Below are 24435 nucleotides of genomic sequence, written 5' to 3'. Positions count from 1 at the left end.
AACGGGTGGCTGAGGCGTCTGGGTCCTATTGATTGATGATGTGGTGTTATGGACATTCATGTATCACATCGACCCGGTTGATGTGATGGGTCAATGCAGCATATGTGGCATGGGCTACGATTTTTTCATTTCTCATCTAATGGCGAGATATGATTTTGCATAAGGATTACTGTTACTATACGATTTCTTCTTTCTTTTCTCAAGTTTAAACATAGTTCGTTGGCGTGTTCTTATCGATACCGTATGGGCCACGTGACCTTCTAACGTATTTTGCTTCATTTTTTGATTTGACATCCTCCTCTCGCAAACACTGAGCAACTATCAAGAACCACGCTGTAATAGAGCTTGCGCCGTAAGTCACTCATCCCAACATCACATTCCATTCCATACAATTTATACACATAAGAAATCGTGTGGTACTGTGTTGTCTCCACAATCCCGCGAGCCTACCATTGGCCCCGCAGTCCGGCCAGTTTGACTCACTCACAGAATAAAAAAAAAGGCTCCCCCTCCTCTCCGGCCGAGCTTCCTCACGTTAACCCCGTCGTGCTTGTCGCATATCCCGCAGCGACATTCAAAATACTCATTCGAACTCTTGTGGCGCGGCGAGCGCCTTGGAGAGTTCTGTCTCCTAATCTACGTTCATTCATGGCTACCACACCCGGCTCTGCGAACCCTCGTGAGTGGACCCCTCATCTATGTCTTAACAGTTGGATCAAGATACTAATGTCAATGTTTTGTAGTGGGTGAGCAGACTGCTCCTGTCACCGCTCCTCCTCCTGCCGTCCCTGAAAACGTTACGTCTGAGATCCAGCAAGCCGCCAAAGATGGCCAATCCGAACCGGGCAAGGTGAAGAGCGAGAAGGAATTGGAAAGAGAGCGAAGAAAGGCCGAGAAAGCCAAGAAGTTTGCTGAAAAGCAGGCAAAAGCTGCTGCCGCGAAACCTGCGCAACCCAAGGCCGAGAAGAAAGAGAAGGTTATCGAGAAGACTACCGACGCGTATGATCCGGCAGCAATTGAAGCCGGCCGCTACGAGTGGTGGGAGAAGAAGGGGTTGTTCAAGCCTCACTTTGATGCAAATGGCGAAGTGAAACCCGATGGTGTCTTTTCTATGACTTGCCCTCCTCCCAATGTTACTGGTGCCCTTCATATGGGCCACGCCCTCATGGTGGTAGGTTTCATGAATACATCTCATGTTACTATTGAGGATGCTAAACGAGATTGACATTTATAGGCTCTCCAAGATACGATGACTCGTTACTACCGAATGAAGGGCAAGACAACCGTATGGGTTCCGGGTACAGATCACGCCGGTATTTCGACCCAGAGCGTTGTTGAGAAGATGTTGTGGAAGGAGAAGAAACAAACTCGTCACGACCTCGGCCGACCGGAATTCTTGAAATTGACACAAGACTGGAAAGACAGATATCAAGGATCTATTCTCACTTCGTTGAAGGCAATGGCTGCTTCGCTCGATTGGTCGCGCGAAGCTTTCACGATGAACCCCAACTTCTCCGCGGCTGTTACGGAGACTTTCTGCCGTCTTCATGAAGAAGGAACAATCTACCGTGCCAATCGACTTGTCAACTGGTGTTGTGCTTTGAATACATCTTTGTCCAATTTAGAAGTCCAGAATCAAGACGTTTCTGGCCGAACATTACTTGATGTTCCTGGGTGTAAGATTTCTCTTTTTTGCCAGGTGGGTACGTGACGCTAACTTAACATTAGATGAGAAGAAGGTCGAATTCGGTGTCCTCACACACTTCTGTTACGAGATTGAGGGTACCGGCGAGCGTATTGAGATTGCTACTACCCGACCTGAGACAATGCTTGGTGATACAGGTATTGCTGTACATCCTGATGGTACGTCTTCTTTATCTTGGAAGTAGTAGGAATTTACTTATCTGACGTTCAATCCAGACAAGAGGTATCAGCATATCATCGGCAAGAAAGCTAAGCATCCATTCGTCGACCGTCTCCTTCCTATTGTTGCAGATTCAACTGTTGCCATGGACTTTGGTACTGGTGCCGTCAAGTTGACTCCTGCTCACGACTTTAACGATTATGCTCGCGGAAAACAACATGGTCTTGAGTTTGTGTCAATCGTAAGTCATCCAGGCCTGGTTTGTATGCTGGCTTGATACTAACCTGTGGTAGTTGAACGATGATGGTACTCTTAAGGACAATTGCGGTCCCTTCTCAGGAATGAAGCGATTCGACGCCAGATATGCCGTTATTGAGAAGCTCAAGGAGGCCGGTCTTTACGTCAAGTGGGAGAACAATCCTATGGTTATTCCCCGTTGTGAGAAGAGTAAGGATATCATTGAGCCTGTGCTTAAGCCACAGTGGTGGATGAAGATGGATGACATGGCCAAGGCCGCCATGGAAGCCGTCGAGAAGAAGGAAATCACCATCAGCCCGCTCTCTGCTGAGAAGAACTTTTTCCATTGGATGAGAAACATCCAGGATTGGTGCATTTCTCGTCAGCTTTGGTGGTATGTTACAGCCATTCAAAAATAACAAAGGTCAAGTTAGCTAATCGCGAACTACAGGGGTCACCAAGCACCAGCTTGGCTCGTTCAGATTGAAGGCCAGGTTGCCGATGATGGTGACAGCAACTTGTGGGTGAGCGGCCGTTCTGAAGAAGAGGCCCAAGCCAAGGCTGCCGCCAAGTTCCCCGGCCAGAAATTCACTCTCAAGAGAGACGAAGATGTTCTCGACACATGGTTCTCTTCGGGCCTGTGGCCTTTTGCAACATTGGGCTGGCCCAACACTGAGAGCCATGACTACCAAAAACTTTTCCCCACTAGCACCTTGGAGACCGGTTGGGATATTCTTTTCTTCTGGGTCGCGTATGTCAATATTCTATCGATTTCCGGTTGTGGATATAATAGCTAACGGCCTTATAGGAGAATGATCATGCTCAGTCTTAAGCTGACAGGAAAGGTTCCTTTCAAAGAGGTCTATTGTCATTCCTTGATTCGAGACAGTGAAGGCCGTAAGATGAGCAAGTCCCTGGGTAACGTCATTGATCCTCTTGATGTTCAAAGGGGTATTACTCTGGATGCCCTCCATGAAAAGCTGAAGCAAGGCAACCTTGCTGAAAAGGAAATTGGAGTGGCTACCAAGTACCAGAAGAAGGCTTTCCCCAAAGGTATTCCAGAGTGTGGTGCCGATGCTCTTCGTATGGCTCTTGTCTCTTACACCACTGGCGGTGGTGACATTGCATTCGATGTTAACGTTATCTTCGGATACCGTCGATTCTGGTAAGCGAATAATAGACAATCATGAGGTATCACTATACTGACCAAGTTATAGCAATAAGATCTACCAGGCTACCAAGTTCGTTCTTGGTAAATTGGGATCTGACTTCGTTCCTCTCCCCAAGCCTACCAAGACCGGACGCGAGTCTCTCCCTGAACGTTGGATCTTGCAAAAATTCAACACAGCTGCCAAGGAGATCAACAACGCTATCGAGACTCGAGAGTTCTCTGTCTCTGCATCAACAGCCTACCAGTATATCTACTCACAACTCTGTGATGTCTACATTGAGAATTCCAAGTCTTTGCTGCAGTCTGATGCGCCCGCCGAAGTTCAAGAATCAGCCAAACAGACTCTTTACACCGCCCTTGAAGGAAGTCTTTTGCTGATTCACCCCATCATGCCTTACATCACCGAAGACCTCTGGCAAAGACTCCCCCGCCGTCAAGGAGACAAGACCGAGTCCATCATGGTGGCCCGTTTCCCCGAATACAACGCTGAATTTGATGACGAGGCTGCCGAAAAGGCATACGAACTTGTCCTCGACACTTCCAAAGCCATCCGTTCCATCCTCGCTCAATACGACGTTAAGGAGAAATCCGACCTTATCCTCGCCACTTACAACGAGTCAAGCCACAAGACCATCTCCGACGAAGTCGTTGCCATCAAATCTCTAGGCGGCAAGTACGCTGGCGAAATCACCGTGCTTGGACCCGACAGCAAGTCCCGTCCAGATGGTTGTGTCGTGAGCCCCGTTGGTGCCGATGCTGCCGTCTACCTCAAGGTCTCGAAGCAGGTCGCCCTAGAGCAGGCTGAGAAGGCCAAGGCCAACCTCCAGAAGACGCTTGACCTTGTGTCTAAGATCCAAAAGACCATGAACACCCCTGGATGGAGGGAGAAGGTCAAGATCGAGGTCCAGGAACAAGAAGAGAAGAAGCTGCGGGACGCAGAGGGTGAAGCCGCGCTTATCGAGGAACAGATTCGTGATTTGGAGAAGTTGCGTTTGGATGCTTAAGTCATTCGTTCTGTTTCTTGATAAAGGGAAAGATTAGGCTCAGTCCACAAAAGTAGAGGTTTTCTTTTGTTTGCTATATCGGATATGTTTGTTTGGGTACAGATGTACTATCCGTCTACAACCAGAAATCTTATGTTCATTTAAGTTTCATCACCACTTGAGCAATGAAGGTATCAATAGGGTACCAAACTTAACCTAGTATTTGGATTCTATAAAACGAAGAAGAGAACTGTCAGCGCTTAACAAGGCTTGGTAGCTACGTATTTTGTTCGTTTAGAAGGCTAGGCGAATTTCTCAAGCTACCACTATATTTTGTTATATTGTATCTGAGTCACTTGTAGATCAGTCCCTCGTAGTCACTAAAATTGCAGTGCACAATGCCTAACAGCTTCGGTAGAAATCTGTATATATACCCAACCCATTCTCTGATTGGGGTGTCTTAAATAAAGATGATCAACTAGGTAGGTTTGTTATTACTAGTCGTCGACATTGGTATCCAGAATTATGTCCTATTCCGTCCAAACCTCCTCCAAAACCGTATTCCTGCCCGGCCATTATCCTCAATACCATTGCCCTCATGTCCATCCTCTTCTCCGCTTTCTTCGTCAACTTCAACAGGCGGAACCCACGGGTTTATCCATTTGTGCTGCGGAATCTCCCCTAGTTTTGTGCTTCCGGAACTATGTGATAACATTGATATTCTTCTGTCTAGTAATGTTTCTGCTCCGCTGATGCGAGAGACTGGCTGCTGAACTTCGGGAACTCGGTGTTGTGTTGGTATAGAGCTTACGGCTACCGTTGCGCCGCGAGGAGGCTGTGACCTCGATCTAGGCTTATCGTCATCTTCTGCAGGTTTTGGGCGTTTGTTCACCCGTCTCAGATGAATGGTGGTAGTAGAAGAGTTCTTTGACCGAATCCATACCGGATGGATTTCTTGCGGCTCCTTCACTCTCTTCGGATTCGTCGACCGTTTCGTCTTGGTGGCTGTAGCATTGTTCAATGTCTTCTTCGCGTTCTGTCCTTGTGCCGCTGCCCTCGTATTTGCAAGCTGTCTTGTAGAGCTCCCTTTCTGTCTGTTCGCTTGTCCTCCACTCTTCCCCTGAAGGTCAAATCCTGGACTACTTTTCCGCCGCCCTTGCACCACCGCACCATCTTGTCCCACCGATGAGTATCCCCTTCCACTCAAAGCCAAAGAACTCATACTCTCCAACCTCATCCTGAAGCCTTCTAGTTCTGTCAAAGAGTCCCTCGCCGATCGGTCCGACAGACTCATCAGTTCGCGGATCATATCATTATGATCGACACCATTATTCTTTCTCAACAGAGTCGAGATAATCTTCGTCATTCCCGTGTTGAGGACGAGGAGGATGTGATTCAGTGACGTTTTTGCTCGTTCTACATTTCCGTCAATTATCAGCTCTGATATAGGCAAATAATAATAATATAAAAAAGAAACATATATAGAGGCCTACCATCACCACGTCTATACCCCTCCCCCAACCTTTCCGAATTCGTCTTGAAGATCTTCGCTATCTGTCTCGGGGCACGCTGAAGATGGAGCTGTAATTCCCGTTCCTCGCGTGTTTGTGGCGTAGTCACTGCTGCATCACCAGCCGAAGGGCTTCGTTTATTGAGCTTCTTGGTGCTTGAACGCGTATCGTTCTTGATGCGGTGATAGAGGTGTCGAGTAGATTCGAATGCAGAGAGGAGAGATGTGATTATTGCGGAGAGGTGGGTAGGATGTTCTTTTGGGGTTTTTTTATTTTGCGACATTGTGAGGGGTACCTGGGACGGTGATTGCCATTGAACAGTGTATTGGCATTTGATGAGGAAATGAACGTAGAGTTGCAATGGTATATCAACCACAACACCGAAGTGGTGTGTATGTATACCATACACGAGACTTCAACTTCGAAGGTTTGACGTCTGGACCTGGAAGACCTTTATCAAAACAATAACCATTACTCACTCACCAACACCTCCTTATCGCCTAATAGACTAGGCCAGTGAATGATAAGTTCAATCATATCACATACATCAAAGCCTCAAGGCTCAAGTACCTCTTGCATACCCCACCCGGTCTAGACTAGACCCATCGGTGTCCAATAAGCACGATCAAATTCCAGAAATTTGACTCAGACTAGTGATATCAATGCATAAAAATGGGCAGTTATCGTCGAATAGATGGCGGACAATAAACGCGTTCTAGTTCTTAGTGCGTAGAGAGAATGTCCAATGATGGATGAAGCATGGCCCATTGATAAAATCTACTACCTGCGGATAGTGCACATGCATGTTACACACTCTGTATTAGGTTACTTCAATGTTCTTTTACAACGGATTAGTTAGACTGTCGGTCTTCTGACGAGTCTTCTCGACGTTGCTTGAAGGGCTTCCGTATCACGGGTGCAGAGGTTGCTGTTGCTGTAGTTTGTTGTATCTACAGCTTGTTTGGAGATGTTCGAACACTAAAAAAAAAAGGGAAGTGCATTCAGTACACCAAAGAAAATACTACCTAGGTATCAATGTATCTACAAAATCTTTCAGAGAACAGAATCCCAGCACTATCTATTTGATCCCAAACCCCACGCATAACCTGTCCAACAGATGACATGAATTACAACTCCTCATGCTCAGTCCTAGGCTTCCCACCCCCAAACCCACCCTTCCAATACCTCTCCCCACCACTCATCCCGTCATTCTGACTCTTGCACTGAGGATTCTCCCGATCCTCAACAGTGCCAAACGGCCAGATGGGGATGTAGCACGCCTCATTATACCCGCATTTAGCCTTGCATTCCTTCCACGTCGTCCAGGCCAGATACTCAACCAGCCCTAGGACCCGGGATTTGGCAGTTTCAAACTCGGTGTCATCGAGCACAGCGCGGAGAGTAGAGCATATCGTGTATGAGACGTCGTAAACAACTTGTCCCGCCACACTAGACAAGTTCGCCGAAGAAGGAATGAACTGACTTGCGCAGCGCGCCGATTCAACATCCGCATCTCGCACCCGATCATCAATAAACGCCAGGAAGACACTTGTAATATTCGACTTCAAATCCTGCAACGAACCCACTTCCTTCGCCGCAAGATACGCCAATAGATTCGAGTACTTGAGCACAATCATATCCACAACGCCCTGCCAGTCAAACGACGCCGTCGCCGTCGCAATAGCGTCAAACTCCACTACCAGTCTCGCCAAATCCTCACGAACGGGCTCCAATTCCTTAGACTCGAAATGATTCAACCTCGGCATACCCGTTCCCCCAGTCTGCTCAAACAAATCCAGCTCTTCATAAGTATAAGCCGTCACGAAGTTATCATAATTAACCCCCACCCTATCACCACCAATCCCACCAAACCTTGACGCAATCGACCTGTAAAAATATGTGTTTGTGCCGAACCCCCTACCATCATGACCAGGCTGCCCAATAGGCGTCTCCTCGCGATGCACAGCGCTAATCCGCACAAGCTCCAAATCACGCTCAAAATCGCAGAGAATTATTTCAAACCCTGCCTCGGCACGCAGGATGCCGTCGATGCGATCGTTCCAGTCGTTTTTGGCGATGGAGCAGCCTTGAACGGCGCGTTGTACATCGCCTGGCGGGCCGCTGGGGCCCTTGCCTTTGCCTGGATCTTCTTCTTCTTCTTCCTTTTGTTCTGTGGTTGAGAGGCTGTCGTTCAAAAAGATTCTGTCTCCGGAGTCGAGGGTGCCCATGTCTGTTTTTCCGGCTGAGAGGCCGTCGATGTATAGCAGTCGTAGATCTTTGGCGGCGGTGTAGGTGTGTAGGTAGCCATATTTGTCTGCTTCGTCTTCGTCGTTGCTGCCATCTGCGAGGAAATTTTGAGCCGGGGGTGGCATATCAAATGGAGGATGATCAGCCCCAGGAATGCCCCAGGGAAAGGCACCCGGTGGACCATCTAGCGGACGATCAGGAAGATCCCCAGGAGGCCCAGGCGGCCTACGACCACCACCCGGCGGCCGAGCCCTCGCAAAACTCAACGCATGCTCTGGCTCAAACGCCAACCACTCCGTCCCATTGACTCTATATGCAGAACTGGTCCCATGATAAAACTGCGTTCCTGCGGGCACGCTTGCTAAGAAAAAGGACATGCCGTTGTGGTTCCATGCGGAGCCCCATTGGCGCATTGATGAGTGGAGGGAGTTGAAGATGTGGTTTGCATTGCGGATTTGTCCTTTGGGTAATAATATATGGTTGATGTTTGGGGTTGGGGGGTTGACTGGTGTTGGAGATGAGGAGGCAAAGTTGAGGGTTGAGAGGAGGATTGTTATTGGTAGCCTCATGATGAACCCAGGTCGATCTCTAATTCTTGTGTGCTTGATTTCAATATGTTCAGTCGCTATGGATGAAGAAATGTAACTTAGTTGTGAACATGAGGAGAGGACAAAGCTGGGGATAAGATCAGATCTTCCAGGTTATCATGATACCCTCCCTACGTAGTATGCGTAGTGTAACGGTACAACTTCTGAGCGGGCCGCGTGGCCGGTGGGGCATCACAAATGCGAAACTCCCAATATCATCAGAATTTCTTCTCATCAAGTCAAAGATAATAGAATATAGAATGAATAAATGGACTAGTATTAAATAAGTATCCGCCATGCTATGAAACATGCAACATCATGACTCGTCATTCGTCAAGAAAATTCATCCAACTGACCCATCAGCTAATTATATACACATAACTTGAAAATCAGTGATGCTCATTCCGATAAACATCCTTATACGTATCCCCAACGTCCTTATCAACTTCTTCGGTAAAGACATTGATTTTAGTCGAGGCAAACTTCCTCGCACTAACCCCCTTCTCAAACAACGCATCCAACTCCGCGAACGTGCGGCCAGTGGGTTCTGGAATACGGAAATACGTGTACACAATACACAGGAAACACAAGCCAGCCCAGAAGAAGCCGGCGTAGTTACCCCAATCCCAGGCGGTGGGGTTGAGCATATAAGGGGTCAGGACGCCGGTGATGATGCCAACGATGTTGTACAGGTTTCGGCCCAGGACGACAGTCTTAATCTGTAGGCGGCGGGTGGAGATTTCAGCCACTAGAGAGTAACAGACGGTACCGACGGAGATTTGGTAGAAGAGAGCCCAGATAATCATCATTGACCCTGTGGCGAGTGCACCCTGTGTACGATGGGCCTCGGGGACAAGACCCAAAAATCCCATAACGAACAACATCGAAAACAACCCACATAACCCAAAAAGATAAAGCGTGCGACGACCAACGCCCATTGCCATCAGACCCCAGGCACCAAACACACCAATAATATTAATCCCATACTGTCCCAAGGCAAAAGAATACGAATCCGACGAACTCAGACCAGCCTGCTCCAAGAAGTAAGTTGAATAATTCGAGAACGAATTACCGCTCAGATTCTGAATGGCCCAGACCATGCAGACAATTTCCGTTCGACGGAGGTCGGTGCCCTTGAAACAGTCCCAGTAACTGGAGCCAGAGGTAATTTTTTGCTCGAGGGCGGTGGTGTGCACCATCATGGCGATGGTCTCGTTGGCATCAAAATCGGTTTCTCTGTTAAGACTCGTCAAGCGGAGGAGCGACTTTTTAGCGTCTTCGACGCGACCTTTGCGGACGAGCCACCAGGGTGATTCGGGTGCAAATAGCACACCGATAAATAGAGGCAAAGGCCACATCCATTGCAGGGCGTAGGGGATACGATAAGCCCATTGATCGCTACGGTTCAACATGGCCTTGATCACGCCTACGCCAATGACTTGACCAATACCCCAGCATATGTTGACGTAGCAAGTCAGATAGCTGCGGAGAGACACAGGGCAGACTTCTGATGCATAAGTTACAGTCAATGTCTGGAAGACTCCCCAGGGGATACCGCAGAGAATCTCTGCCGCGAGCAAGGTCTGCACGTTTTGAGCCGTGAAGAAGATGGCAGTGAAAGCAGAGAGCAATACTAAGCAGGTCATGACAGTGAATCTATAACCGAAACGCTCAGAGATATAGCCATTGATAAACAATCCAATAATCTCTCCAACAGCCGCACCGTTGCTCAAACCGGATTGCCACTACCAACTGTCAGCCATTATCCACCCCAAAACCGGTAACTTGAAAAAAAAAGGGGGGGAACGCCCTACCCTAGCAGGAATCTGATACGTTCCATCACTCCCCAACACTCCATACTTTTTATTAAAAGCTGGAAACGCATACAAATTCCCCACAAGACTAATATCATAACCCTCCATAACAATGCACGACGAAATCACTACACTCCAAAACACTGCTTTCGGGTATAGCCTTATGCCTTGGAGTAAGGTCATCTTGTGTTCCTTCTCGGTAGCGGCTTTTGCGTCTGCTATCAGCCGATCCATGGACGTGGGTTTTTCGAGGTTGTCATTTCCGTTGTCGAGGAGGGCGGGTTTGGAGAAGTGATCGACAACTTCTACCTCTTTTTCCTGGTTGGTAGCCATGGTTGCGTGTAATCTAGTAGCTCGTGGCTGATGCGAAATAGAAGAAAAAGGACAGGATGGGGGGACGAAAGAAAGAAGAGAGAGAAAAAGTTCGGGGACGGGAGGCAATTCTTGAGTCTATAAATGCGGGCGACTTTGTTGCAACTTGGGACGGAGAGTGGGGATATCTTCTTGTCAACTTGGCAGTGCTCACGTCCGGAGGCCCGGAGGTCGTGTGTCCGTACAATTAAAAACAATGGACACGAATCAATTAATCAGACTAGAAAACTAGTAAGAGTAATGTAACATTATTGTGTTTGAGCGGGTCGGTCGATCGAGTCGAGTTCATACAGAGATTTCTTTCGCATTCTATGGAGCTTGTCGCAATCAATGCGGAGTGGGGACGGCCGCTGAGCCGATACTTTTCTCTACTCTTTTTGCGGCATTTCTCCTGACTACAGTGTATTTAGTAAGATAATTGGGTGTGGATTATGTTCAATCTATATGCCGGCGTCTATTCCGATGCTGTTTTTAAGAAATAACGAGAGAATCGTGAATCTGTTCGTGACTTTGAAGATGATAAGGAGGAGAGAGCTACGTGCGGGGCCACAACACGGGAGACAAGAAAGATTGAATCACGGTGGGAGAAATAGATAGAACCACCAGACAAGTCAATTGCGTCTTCACCCTCGAGACAAGACTCACAAGAGTCTTGGCACGCACAGAATCTTCGACCAATATCTCGCCGTCCATGCTCATATGACATCCTGCAACTACGACTGCCCAGCCAACAAAAGAGGGGGAACCTCGACATGAAGAGAGGGACAAAAAAAAATCTCGCTTATCTAGCCTGACCATAAACGGCTAGCGCCAATACGATTAATCTCTTCTAATTCTCTCGCCCCTTAGTATCACGTCACATCACGGCCTCAAGAGTCAAGACCATGAGGATATACAAAAACACTCAGATGATCGTAAACACAACCCCGTGGGGTACAATGCACAGCGACCAGGGAAATGCCACAGAAATAAGCATAAACCAGCGAGCCAATCGCAAAACTGATGGCGTGGGAGGTTTGGGCTTGTGCTACGGAATCTGGTTTCCGATAGACGAATCTGATCCCTTACTTTGAAAGAGAGGCAGTCCACTTCCCCGGATTTTCGGACTGTGAATTCCAGGAGACTGAATCTGAATGGTGTAACCGGAAGATCGTATACAATAATAATACTACGTACGTATATAGACGTACCACAGTACATTACGTCTAGGCACATGGAATAATAGAATGGTGGCGAGAATACAGGGTAGATCGCTCTTAAGGACATCCAGAGGCGACATCGGTCGGATCTACTATGTTCCGAGAGGGTCTAACAAACACCACAGTAAATTTGTCTAGCTAACTAACTATCGTACATCATCAATAAATAGCATATAACATAATTATACGAAGGGTATCTTATCAAGAAACAATTCCATCAACACAACAGCACAACAACATCATCACTACGATCCCAAATCAATAACCACCCTCAGATCATTATCCATCCAATCAATCGTCCCCGCCGACAACTGTGCTATCGTCCAATCACCATCATTATCCGCGTTCACTAATCCCTCTGGTAGCCACACCTGGACTTTCCAGTTTGACGTATCGACGTTCCCGTTCTCGTCGCATGTAGATGCCGGCAATTGACCGGACCAGCGGTGAGCAATCAGATTGCAGACGCTGGCGAGATCCGGGCATTGTTCGGCTGTGACGTCGAGGCGCGGGACAACGCGTTTGCTGTCGTGGATGACGTTCAAGCGTAAGGTGATGGGGGAAGTGTCGTGTGGGTTCGGATGTTGGTCTTGAGCTGAGTGTGCGCCGTATGCGGGCTGGTGCATTGCGGACAAGAACGGAGCGTGTTCGGTTGTTTGGGTCTGCTCGGGTTCTCTGCCAGCATTTTCTTGCTTGTGGATGAGACTCTCCTTGATGATCCGATCGAGGTCGCGAGTAACAGAGTTTGCACTATTCACAAGCCAAAAGTTAGTATGTAGTTAGGTATCCATTTGAGGGGGAAACTTACAATTCAGTCCGAGCAGTAGCACTGGCGCTACCACCAATGCGCCAATCCAGCTGAGAAATCTCGGTCGACGTCAAGATTTGATTAATGTGGTAACTTTCACACTGCGGTGCACACTGCGTGGGATTGCCATTATGGATCACTTTCCAGTGACTGTCCACCGCCGCAACAAGTCCCCACCAGTCTTGTTGCTGCAGTCCAGATACTCCCCATAATGTGTCCAGCTGATAGTTTTGATTATACACGTTGTATGCTTGTGAAACTGCGTCCCAGTCCGTTGGATACCCGTCTAGGACAAGCGGCGATAAGTGTATACCCAGTTGTTGATGATTGTCAGAAAAGATATGATGAGGCAAAGGAGGAGGCGGCGGTACATAATGATTCTGCGCATGCTGATGATCTTGTTGATGATCATGTTGCGGAACTGCAGGTGCCTGTTCGGGCTGAGGCCGAGGCTGCTGCGACTCCGTCGGCGTTTGTTCTCCGGACTCCACGTTCTGCATGATTTCTTCCGTCTTTCGTCGCTTACCATCCTCGGGCTGAGTGCTAGCACCACCCTTTCGCGTCTCGATGGCATACTGTCTCTGGCGTTCGTTTGTAACCATGCGCCGAAGCAGTGGAATCACAAGCGATATGATTTTATGTTGATCACGCGGCCAGATATACTGTCTAGGTGGCATTCCTTCATTGACAACATTTTCGCCAAAATACCGCTCACCGTATCCCTCAGTCTCGAGAAAGTCGCGCACACAATTCCATAGTCGCAACTTGACCAACTCGGTGTCGCCCTTTCCGCGCTGACCGACACAGTCTCGTCGATCCGGATGAGCGTCATCCAGCATGTAATTCTTAGCGGCCGCCTGTAGATGGAGGAAGTTTTCAGGCGACAGCTCGAGCGACGCATATAGGCGGGACATTGGCGGTCGCGTATATTTCTTATTACTGGACGGTTGGCGGAACAAGGCTGCTGCCGAATGGACCCCAGCAGCCCGCGCATCCGCCAACTGCGACTGCGATCGTGGCAATTCCCCAAACTCACTTCCATCAAACACTTGTTGTTGCGCCTGCTGTTGGTGCTGCTCATTCTGGTCCGCCATCCCAGTCAACGCCGGATCAAGCGCCTCATCCCCTCGCTTGCGCTTCTTTGAAACTGCGCGCGACAACCCCTGCCCAGTTTGTCCATTAGCTATCGATGCGCGATTCTGTCGTCCCGTATTCGCAGGAGAGCTGAGGGTCCCAAAAGCGCTCTCGTCGAATCCATCGTCCGGTAAATGTAGATCCGTCGAGTAATTTTCGAGATGGTGGTGGCCTGCGGCGGCAGCGGCAGCAGCAGCAGTTGCCCAGTCAGAGTCTGCCTGACCTGCAGCAGCAGTAGCTGCTTGCACCAGACCCGCCAATTGATTCTCGCTTGTAGTGTAGTTGATGTGGTCTATGTGCGGGTTGGCGGCAGTATGGAACTCGGATTGTTGCTGTTGCGGCTGGGACGTCGTATTTGAAGCCATGTTTCAATTGACGGAAGTAGGACGTAAAGAGTGCGACTGCGAGGGAAATGTGAAAGAACGAAGAAAAAAAAGAAATTTGAAGCAAAGTACAAGGCCAACAATTTTTATTACAATTCACTCGATTCGATATCCCAAACTACTCCTCCGCGCGACGCAACGAACGTATCGTCTTCTCGCGACGGTCACGACCGTAGTCAACCGAGGCAAAAATTGCCTTTCATAAAACAAGCTCAACGAACTCGTCTGTGACGAAAACCGACTCGAGTTCGTAGACGGAGTATATTGTTGACGAATCAGGATGGAAGCTGCGCTAACTGGCCGATGCGTATGATGCGATGTTTGTCAGTTTTGGATTGTTTGAAGGTAGAGCAGACAGTGCAAACTCTGCCAACGCGGCAAACTTGTCACGTGATGTGAATATATTGCTGCCTCGTGAATCTGGCACCAACTGTGGATGCTCTGGATGCATGCTTCCATCCATTCCACTTACTTCGTAGAGTCCGTCCTCGGTACAGTACTATCTCTACGCTTCATTCCTGTGGATTGAAGATTTACATATGACTCGACAGACTGTCTGTCTCTTAACCTTGGAGGTCTAGTATATTGCGTAAACTTGATTTTTTCCAGATAGCCTCTGCACAAGCAGCTTTCATGGATTGAATCTTCCATTAGAACTTCAACCTGTTTGTTAATGACCTATGACTTTCAACTTATTAACCGTAAGACCGAGTCAATCTGCAACTGCAGGGCCGGACATATGTGGGTGTCCACTGCACAGTCCGGACCCATGAGACTATGACAGCTCGTGCTACTAGTGGACGTTGAATCGATCGTGATGCGGATGCCCCCGTCGTGCTTTGGTGTTGCTTCCTTAGCACTAACTAGATATTAAGTTACCGGCGGAGCTAAGCCTTTATCTCCCCCAGCTCGTATACAGTGAGTCAAGCACTGAACTAGCTGGACTTACCGGAGTTAAGTGCTATATCACAATGAGAATACCTGAACAGTATGACTGCCACCCTTGATGCGTCAAGAAGCCGCCGTGAAGGCGAACGAAGTATATAATGCCCTCGAAATCAGTCAATTCTCCTTCAATCCCTAAGATTACAGTTCTATACCATCTTCAAAGAGATATCCTTGAATTAACTCAAAATTCCCTCACCAATAACCCGCAATGGCAACTCATAGAGCTCTTGTTCTTCGCTCTCGCGACAAACCGCTGTCTTTAGAGACTGTGCCTCGTCCCACAGCTAAAGCAGGCCAGGCGGTCGTCCGTATCCTCGGCGCAGACGTCGCACCTTATATGGCTGAGGTCCTCGATGGCTCTCGACAGTACCCCCTCTCTCTTCCAATGATACCCGGCAACTCCTCCATAGGAAGGGTAGTCGAGGTTGGACCCGACGCCGTCAAACTCACGCCCGGCCAACTCGTCTTCTGCAACATTACCATTCTCGCTCGCGATGACCCGAATGTTTCAATTTTGTTTGGTTTGCATGGAGGCGGCTATCCCGCGGCGCAGAAGCTGATGGACGGAGAGTGGAGGGATGCAACTTATGCCGAATACGTCAAATTCCCGCTTGAGAATCTCTATCCGCTGAATGAAGATGTCTTATTCAATAAATTGGGTTACACAATGTCAGATTTGTGTCTGATGCCGGTGTGCCTAGTACCCTTTGGCGGATTGTCGGAAGTCGATGTGAAGCCTGGAGAGGTTGTAATCGTGGCACCAGCTACGGGACGATACGGCGGTGCCGCTGTAGCGGTAGCTCTTGCCATGGGTGCAACGGTGGTAGCAGCGGGCCGAAATAAGGATGCACTGGCAGCGTTGGAAAGCATTCATGCATCTACCGGTCGTCTACGGACAGTCGCCCTCACAGAAGATCCTTCCAGCAACGCAGAAGCATTCAAAACCGCCGCTGGCAAACCAGACGGAGCGGACGTATACATTGACTTTTCACCACCCGCAATGAAGGGCAGCTCACTCCTTGTCGCAGCCGTGAAGGCCCTGCGGCCGTTTGGAAGACTTGTCATTATGGGTGGACATTTGGGAGAGATCAGTGTGTCTTATCTAGATATCATGTTGAAGAGTATCCGCATCCAAGGCCGGTTTATGTACTCGCGACAACATGTGCTGCAACTTATTCAAATGACGGAGTCGGGAGTACTTAAATTCGGGAGCAAACTTGGAATCAATGAGACTCAGGAGTATGGTCTGGAATCGATCGGTGATGCGCTTCAGGCTGCAGCGAATTTGTCTGGTTTTGGAAACCATGTCGTGTTGAAACCATGATGTACAGGTATTCAGTTTCTCCAAAAGCCTTTGCTTATTTATGATTTGATGTGTCGAAAATCGCAGCATTTGTCGGTATTTTCATGGGGTTTTCAGTAAGAATTAGAAGGTTATTGTTCTACGTAATCTGACAAAATTGTAAACTCTCTCGCTGCCTTGATATATAACTCTAGGGTTCACTCTCGAAACCTCTACTTACAATGACATTAGACTAAGAAACAATTCCTACATGTAACACCTCGAATATATCCACCCTTGTCTAAGGACACAGCATAGCAGTTGTTACAGGAGTTGTTTCTACTCAATGGGCTTTAGAAATAGAGGCGGAGCCACCTGGACGGGATTAAGCTATTAAGCCGTGATGTCTAATGGACCAAAATTAAGTCTTTGGTTTTATGTATATATATATATATATATATGTTAATGTTATTGATAGTTTTATCTAGCCGCCTGGGATTTTTATCGAATGCGGAGAATACAAGACAACTCATGTGGGATCTCGTTGTGATCAACCTCCCATAAGTTATATATTTAATCGAAGTCTCCCTTCTGTGGCATTATTCATGGTGAGATATATGAACATTCAATGTTATTGACCACATGGTATGATATGAGCCTGTCATCAGTATTCACCCAAATAATACGCATAAAAATATGATTGGAATTCTCATTCAAGTTCCATATTCATAAAATTAGTAGGTTCCAAACAATTTGGCTCAGGGCTTAGGGCTTGGGCCCCCAAAGCCCTAAACTTCTTCAGACCCCGTGTTCAGAAGTCCATTCAAGCTCCACGATGAGGAATTGGGTGTGCTCTTCCTTCTCATATTGTAATCTATTTTAAACCAAATAATTCAGAGACGAGGGGCGTTCTAATGTTTTGGTAATTCTATTATTGAACAGGTACTGCTATCAGGATAGATTGGAGTGTTAAAGAATATTATATTATATATACGTCTCATTTCACAGGCATACAAACATAACTACGTACAGTCAGGGATTAATAATAGTAATAAATAGCTATAAAACATGAAAACTGTCTGCCATGTCTATCCATCAGACAGGTCACGAAATCTGAGACTTGCGCCAAAAGACAGGTCGTATATATACGGCATTTTGCTTCTTCTGAGATGTTCATGTAACTGATCAACGTTATCAACCAAGTCAAACCAGTCTGATGATTCCCAGGTATCCATCCAGAAAGGAACTCCTTATATTACATTCTTTGTCAACGTATAATGTCGATTCCAAAGATTAGATTTTTTGTATAGTCAAAAACACATGCCGCGCACGGCGAGGTCGTTTCTTGCAATCTGCTCGTTTCCTCTCTTTCCCGTACCTTCAAGGTGGTGGGAGTTGCAGGTTTGCTATATTGCATATTAGTGATGCTTCAAGCCGACTTTTTCGCTGTTGTTCCTGGGTTCGCCAAAGTTGCGGTAAACATGGTCCTTTGCACCGGATTTGTCTTTCTTGATTGTCAAACAGTTGATGTTGAGGAAAGTGGTGATTCGGTTAATCACCAAAAATGCCCAGTGCATGTAGATCACAAACGCGTAGACGAGGTAGAAACGGAGATACCAAAGCTCAAACCCGGCACTAACAGCTGGAAATCCTAGATAAGGCAAGTTCGCGAGGATGGCACCGCCAATCAACGGAACTAACATCGACGTCCAGTAGGGGAAGGGTTGTCGGATCAGATGAGCTAGGATGATTTTGGTGGTCATGCGGCCGAAGACAAAGGACATGACAATGCAAAAAAGGACCAAATGATTATTGGCCAGTAGGGTTGAGTAAGGGGACCACAGCCATCCCAGCACTGAAACTGTAAAGATCACAATCGATGTCCATTCCATGAACACCGGCAATACTGGTAGACCCTGGCGACGGCGGGCCCGAACAACGTTGTAGACACATGCTGGCAAGTGCGCGATCATGAACGATCCAAACACAATGGCCACCCAGTAGTCCAAGAATGAATGGGTTCCAAATAGCTCCTCGTGTCCAAAGACATCCGCAACTTGGCCACGCCAGATTTGAGGACCGTAAATTCCGGAAAGGATCATGATTATAATTGCAATAATTAATCCTTCGGTAGGCCCGTTGAAGTATCCGAGATATAGTGTATGCGTATGGTATGTCTCCCATGTCGAGAAAAACATTGGCAAGCAAGGAATCAGAGCTGTGAAGGCACCGATTTGTGTAGATCCCAGACCCATTGCAGCGGTGTGAAGTACGCTGGCAAGGGTGCAGTTCAGCGAGTCGATTCCATGGTCAAACAATTCTCCCAGTCCACTCGATGTGCCTGTACGACGGGCTTGCTTCCCGTCGATATTGTCAAATGTCGAATACATCCATACTCCAAGCGCGAAACTGTAGTATACCCAGGTGGGCCCCGGTCCAACCAGATCAGGCACGAAGATTGTGACAAAAGCAACGTTGATAATGATGAAAAAGAACCCTAGCAGGGTGACCATGTTAGGTGCGATGGATAACGGTAAGAGCTCGACAGCGGCATTCCACTGATTTCGGTAGGGTTTGGTCAGCTTGGTCAGATCTTTATGAGCAGGTGGAAAGGAGACGGACGTACATAATGCCTGAGAATATAATTCGAAATATATGACTTGTCCACGCTAGAATATTTGTAGGTTTTGAGGGGAAGCAAAGCTTCGTCGGAGAGCGAGTCCTGCGCCGCTGTTTTTTTCCGTGGTTAGTCGCGTTCATCAAACTGGGCAAGGAACCTCTGAAACCAAAGACGAACCTTGCGCCATCTTGAATAATCCAGGCATAATAAGCTAGATTTGCTGAAGAGACAACAATTGAAAAAGGCCTACAGTGGAGGTGTGTAAAAAAATGATAGGTCAGAATCAATTCATCGCATTCGGGAGATTGTCTGCGGGAAAAATAAATTGTATACAAGGTGAGAGGGTCCGACAAAGAAGGACCTCCAACAATCCGTCAAAGAAAACGATTGAAAAAAAAATAGCTTGAATATGAAGTGAAGAGTCCTTGAGCAATAAAAAAAAGACTTAAAGGGATGCTCAGGGGTCAGGGTGTGAGGTTGAAGAATTCCATTGTGCCTGGCCTGTTGCTGTTGATGGATCCAATTTCAGGACGGAAAGGGAGCCTAGGCAGGAAGAGGAAGGATGCACCTGAGACCTAAAGCCAAGAATTGGGGACCCTCAGGCCCGGAAACTCGGAACGGAGATTTTCCCGTTACATCACGTGCATTGGCGTGCCTGTGGCTGTCTTGTTTCCTGATTTCTCAGGCAGCAGGACCCAATCGCGGTCGGATAGTGGTCCGTGCGTTCTCTTGCCTGCGATGATGGACGATTTCCTAGTTGGTCTAGCCTGAACTCTGAATTCTGGCAAGCTCCTTCCTGTTCATGATCCTATTCAACACCATAACTGCTACTTATTTAGCAAAGCCAGCTTCAAAGCCACTCTTTCCATCTTCACCCATTGCGTTAATAACTTCTATATGACTGGCAAACCCCGCTAATCAGCAAGTCACTCATCTACCGTCCAGCACTCCCTTAAATCTCGTTCCGGCCGCCATCGTCACGGGCTACGTCGCTCTGCCCACCTACGGCTCTCTGTCTTCAACTACGCGTCGCATTTGGCTCTCAGCATATCCTCATTCGCAGCTCACCGAAAGCATCACGTTTCTGTCACTTGGAGGAGGTGACCGTGGGGGCTTTCTCTGTACATGGACATGAAGGTGGTTTGATTGGGCTTGCGCGCATAGCGCCATAGCAGCAAAAATCGCTTCCCCAGGATGCCAGGCATCGTCGAGACTCCCACGGCTACCAGCGCGGCGCCAGCCTGGTCGTCTCGAGACTTCACCGTCGCTCATCAGAAACTCGAATTAGAGGTGGACCTTGCAACGAAAAGTTTGAAGGGGAAGACCGAAATCACCATTCACCCGCATCACAGAGAGTTCCGGGTTATCAAGCTCAATTTTCGCCAGGGGCAAATCAAGCGATTGAATATCAATGGCAAAGCAGCGACCGCACTCAAGTACACGGATACCCATTCGGCTCTGAATCTCTACGGCGTGCAATACCACCAACGGCTCTCTGACAGAATCGAAAGCTTGCTCAATCCGCAGACAGAGCCCGAGCTTATCATCACAATACCGAAAACTCTAAAGATTGAAGAGCTAGATCCATTTTCTTCGGATGCCCAAGATCGACTGGCTCTCCGATCTTCGATTACAAACGCAGATGACGCCGACGGACCGAGCTTGAAACCAGCGGAAGCTTCCTTACCCCGATACACTGCGCTCACGGTTTATATCGAATTTACGGTGGATAACATTCGAGAAGGATTGCAATTTGTTGGAGTCGACAGTGGAGATAGGCGGTATCCGCATGCTTACACGACCAATTCCACTGGGCCAGGTGCTGGTAGCTGTCTGTTCCCGTGTGTCGATGATCCATTAGTACGATGCCCGTGGGATGTCACCATCAAGTGCCCTTGCTCGTTGAATGCAGTGTTTGAACGCAAAGGGTTGGAAACATCAAAGAGTCCTGCAGCAAACAAGAATCGGCCGGGTACACTTTCTGATGATGACAGTACCTTAGATATGACCGTTGTGTGCTCAGGTGATATGACTGATGAGATTGTTGACCCGAAGGACTCCTCCAAAAAGAGTGTTTCTTTTTCGAGCATCTCGAACATCTCTGCTCAACAGATCGGATTCGCCGTAGGGCCCTTCGAACATGTCAATCTATCGCAGTTTCGCGAGAGTGACCAGGATGATCAGCTCGGCGACAATGCGGTTCCCGTCCATGCGTATTGCCTTCCGGGAAGGGCAAATGAAGTCAAAAACACCTGTTTTCCAATGGCAAAAGCTATTGACTACTTTTCCGTGACATACGGCTCGTATCCATACTCCGGCTACAATCTCTGTTTTGTGGACGATGCAGCTTGCGACACAGTATCAACGGCATCTCTTTCAATATGTAGCAACCGCCTGCTATTTCCAGAGAACATTATCGACCCCATGTATGACTCGACAAGAAGTCTTGTCTATGCCCTAGCTTCTCAGTGGATCGGCGTTAGTCTCATTCCAAGAGAAATAACAGATACTTGGGTCACAGTCGGCATGGCCTATTACATCACTGATACATTTATGAAAAAGCTGTGCGGGAATAATGAATATCGTTTTCGCATCAAACAAATGTCTGATCGGGTCTGTGAACTCGATTTCGAACGACCTTCCATCCATGACATGGGTGTTATCTTGAAGCTGGATCCATCCGAAATGGAGTTTGTTGCCTTGAAAGCCCCGCTTGTGCTCTTCATCCTTGAGCGGCGTCTCGTCAAAGCAAGCGGAAAGCCAACTGTATCGCGAATCATAAGTCGTCTCCTGCTCAATAACCGTATGGGCGACTTGACACATGGAGCTGTCAGCACAACTTCATTTATCAAATTGTGTGAAAAGTTTGGACATTGCAAATTGGACGTTTTCTTTCAGCAGTGGGTCTTCGGCGCCGGTTGTCCTCGATTCACGGCTTCTCAACGTTTTAACAAGAAGAAATTGGTCGTGGAAATCATGATCAAACAGTCGCAAGGAGATCCGCAGCCGCCTAAAAACCTAGAAAAGTCATCATTTCTACGAGATATGAAGGAAGAAATTCGCAGCATTTATGCAGCGCCCATTCAACCTGTCTTTACCGGGTCGATGACGATACGAATTCACGAGGCTGATGGCACCCCATACGAACACATCGTCGAAATAAAAGAGGCTATCACTAAGTTTGAAGTGCCATACAACACCAAATACAAGAGGCTTAAACGGAATAAAAGGCAAAAAGAACGCGTGACGCATACTGCCGGGGGTGACTCGACTGCCGAAACGCAAGATGACGTTCTTCTTTACTGTCTTGGCGATGTCCTTCAGACTGAGGAGGATATGCAAGAATGGAGGTTGTCAGATTGGAGCAAAGAGGAGGAAGAACGGATGGGGCAAGAGTCCTATGAGTGGATCAGGATGGATGCCGACTTTGAATGGATATGCAAGATGTCCTTGGGTATGCCAGGCTACATGTATCTTTCGCAGTTGCAACAAGATCGGGATGTTGTTGCGCAACTAGAGGTGAGTTTGGATTTTCATAACTTCTCGTGCAATACACTAATCAAACGATGTGTAGTCGATGCAATACATGGCCATTCAAAAAGCCCATCCGCTAATATCCACAATATTTGTGCGGACCTTGATGGACAAACGCTATTTTCACGGCATTCGCACCGCAGCTGCTAATGCGCTAGTAAAACACGCAAAGGAGGAGCTTGACTGGTTAGGTCTTTACCATCTTGAACGGGCATTTCAAGAACTATTCTGTCTTCCGGGGACCCACGTCACTCGTGATAATGATTTTTCTGACCAAGCATCCTACATACTTCAGAAAGCCATCCCAGAAGCGATATCGCGTGTTCGTGATAATAATGGAAACACGCCACTAAGGGTAAAACGTTTCATCTTTGACAAGCTCAGATTTAGCGACAATTCAAATAACGAGGTATGGTAACTCTTCCCTCTGTCATATCTACGCTAACCACTTGCTACAATCTAGTACTCTGACAACTTTTACATTGCTTCTCTCATGACCTCGTTAGTCAATGCTATGGAAGGCCGTAAAGCAGAGGCGTCATATTCGAACGAGATGGAATTTGACATGGAAAGAGAGCTCGAACGCCAAGCAGAGGAGAAACTTGAGCAGGATGTCATAACGGAAATTGACAGATATAGGCGCATGGACGAGTGGTCTAGTTCCTTTCAAAATATCTACTCACGGACAGCCTTACACTGCCAGTTGCAACTCACGAAATCCAAGATCATGGATCTTGATTTAATTCACTTTTTGCAATATACCCGATCCGGAACATTTGATATGCTGCGAGTGGAGGCATTTGAGTGCCTGGTGGAGCTTGACCTCTTCAAGACACCTGAACTTCTCAAATGGTTCATCTTCAATATGTCTTCAGACACCTCGGCGTGGATTCGTCACCGACTTCAGTGTCTGTTCGGTAGAGCGCTGGCCTCTGTTGCTTTTGGGAGCGGTGAGCCGAAAAACGAGCCTACACAAACCGAGAACTTGATCATTGAACAAGAATCCACGACTGACGGACGCCGAGCGGACCTGGCCAGGAAACAGACAATGTCTGGGGCTTTGGAGGCACTCAAACAGGAGTTGGCACAAAACCTCACGTTGAAGGAAGCCCTATGGGCTGCTAGCAATTCTACGTGTATAGGTACTTCGGAGATGTCTAATTTTGCTGACCTATGCCGGATTCTGTATGATGCGAAAACTTCCGTGCCCGTGAGGTTGAAGTACCCTCGGTACTGGAAATGCCAGCGCATGGGAGGTGTAAGCCTACCTACTTATTTCTTTTCTAACGTATCGACTATTATACTAACTATTCACAGGGTCTGATGCGGTTCTACAAATCCGAGAGATTCCGTGTATCACTAACTCCCCCCAAAGATGCCACCGGAGCTACCGCTGCAGTTGTAGGCGCAAAGCGGAAGCGTGAAGAACAGTCCATGCCACCCCCTGGTCCTCGAATCACATTCAAACAATCCAAATCCAGCCTAGAAACCCATAAAAATATCAACAACATCCCCCCAACACCCGTTGCTGCTGCTGCTCCTCCTCCTCCAGCTCCAGCTCCTACTCCTCAACCCGAACAACAACGCAAACTGACCAAACTACGCATTCCAAACTTCATGGCCAGGTCTCCTGCTCCAGTCACACAATCCCCCTCCACGACTCCATCCACGCCAGGCGGATTCAAACTAAAACTCAAGTTTGGCGCTCAAAAATAAGACTTGATGCGTTACTTACCTTCTT

General features: G+C 47.8%; 8 protein-coding genes across 8 annotated transcripts; 3 read left to right on the top strand and 5 right to left on the bottom strand.

The window, feature by feature from the left end:
- Window positions 1-648: 648 nt before the first annotated feature.
- EYB26_007766 (uncharacterized protein) lies at window positions 649-4276 on the top strand (the record flags this gene model as incomplete). The annotated part of the gene is made up of 9 exons (XM_054267027.1): window positions 649-679; window positions 744-1171; window positions 1235-1676; window positions 1729-1863; window positions 1921-2105; window positions 2158-2495; window positions 2553-2852; window positions 2910-3266; window positions 3319-4276. The coding sequence occupies 9 exons, from the start codon at window positions 649-651 to the stop codon at window positions 4274-4276; spliced, it is 3174 nt and encodes a 1057-aa protein (XP_054123002.1).
- A 502-nt stretch (window positions 4277-4778) lies between these two features.
- Window positions 4779-6049, bottom strand: EYB26_007765 (uncharacterized protein; the record flags this gene model as incomplete). The annotated part of the gene is made up of 2 exons (XM_054267026.1): window positions 4779-5671; window positions 5749-6049. 2 exons carry the CDS (start codon window positions 6047-6049, stop codon window positions 4779-4781), a joined length of 1194 nt encoding a protein of 397 aa, XP_054123001.1.
- Window positions 6050-6893: 844 nt separating this feature from the next.
- Window positions 6894-8582, bottom strand: EYB26_007764 (uncharacterized protein; the record flags this gene model as incomplete). The annotated part of the gene is made up of 1 exon (XM_054267025.1): window positions 6894-8582. One exon carries the CDS (start codon window positions 8580-8582, stop codon window positions 6894-6896), a length of 1689 nt encoding a protein of 562 aa, XP_054123000.1.
- A 407-nt stretch (window positions 8583-8989) lies between these two features.
- Window positions 8990-10747, bottom strand: EYB26_007763 (uncharacterized protein; the record flags this gene model as incomplete). Its single annotated transcript, XM_054267024.1, has 2 exons — window positions 8990-10345; window positions 10415-10747. The coding sequence occupies 2 exons, from the start codon at window positions 10745-10747 to the stop codon at window positions 8990-8992; spliced, it is 1689 nt and encodes a 562-aa protein (XP_054122999.1).
- A 1483-nt stretch (window positions 10748-12230) lies between these two features.
- Window positions 12231-14292, bottom strand: EYB26_007762 (uncharacterized protein; the record flags this gene model as incomplete). Its single annotated transcript, XM_054267023.1, has 2 exons — window positions 12231-12735; window positions 12794-14292. 2 exons carry the CDS (start codon window positions 14290-14292, stop codon window positions 12231-12233), a joined length of 2004 nt encoding a protein of 667 aa, XP_054122998.1.
- A 1174-nt stretch (window positions 14293-15466) lies between these two features.
- On the top strand, window positions 15467-16582 carry EYB26_007761 (uncharacterized protein; the record flags this gene model as incomplete). The annotated part of the gene is made up of 1 exon (XM_054267022.1): window positions 15467-16582. The coding sequence occupies one exon, from the start codon at window positions 15467-15469 to the stop codon at window positions 16580-16582; it is 1116 nt and encodes a 371-aa protein (XP_054122997.1).
- A 1376-nt stretch (window positions 16583-17958) lies between these two features.
- EYB26_007760 (uncharacterized protein) lies at window positions 17959-19347 on the bottom strand (the record flags this gene model as incomplete). The annotated part of the gene is made up of 3 exons (XM_054267021.1): window positions 17959-19098; window positions 19167-19270; window positions 19338-19347. 3 exons carry the CDS (start codon window positions 19345-19347, stop codon window positions 17959-17961), a joined length of 1254 nt encoding a protein of 417 aa, XP_054122996.1.
- Window positions 19348-20354: 1007 nt separating this feature from the next.
- On the top strand, window positions 20355-24410 carry EYB26_007759 (uncharacterized protein; the record flags this gene model as incomplete). The annotated part of the gene is made up of 4 exons (XM_054267020.1): window positions 20355-22679; window positions 22735-23103; window positions 23158-23952; window positions 24012-24410. The coding sequence occupies 4 exons, from the start codon at window positions 20355-20357 to the stop codon at window positions 24408-24410; spliced, it is 3888 nt and encodes a 1295-aa protein (XP_054122995.1).
- Window positions 24411-24435: the final 25 nt, after the last annotated feature.

This window comes from Talaromyces marneffei, chromosome 6 (assembly GCF_009556855.1).
Source record: "Talaromyces marneffei chromosome 6, complete sequence".
Lineage (NCBI taxonomy): Eukaryota > Fungi > Ascomycota > Eurotiomycetes > Eurotiales > Trichocomaceae > Talaromyces > Talaromyces marneffei.
This window is presented reverse-complemented; position numbering and strand designations above follow the sequence as displayed.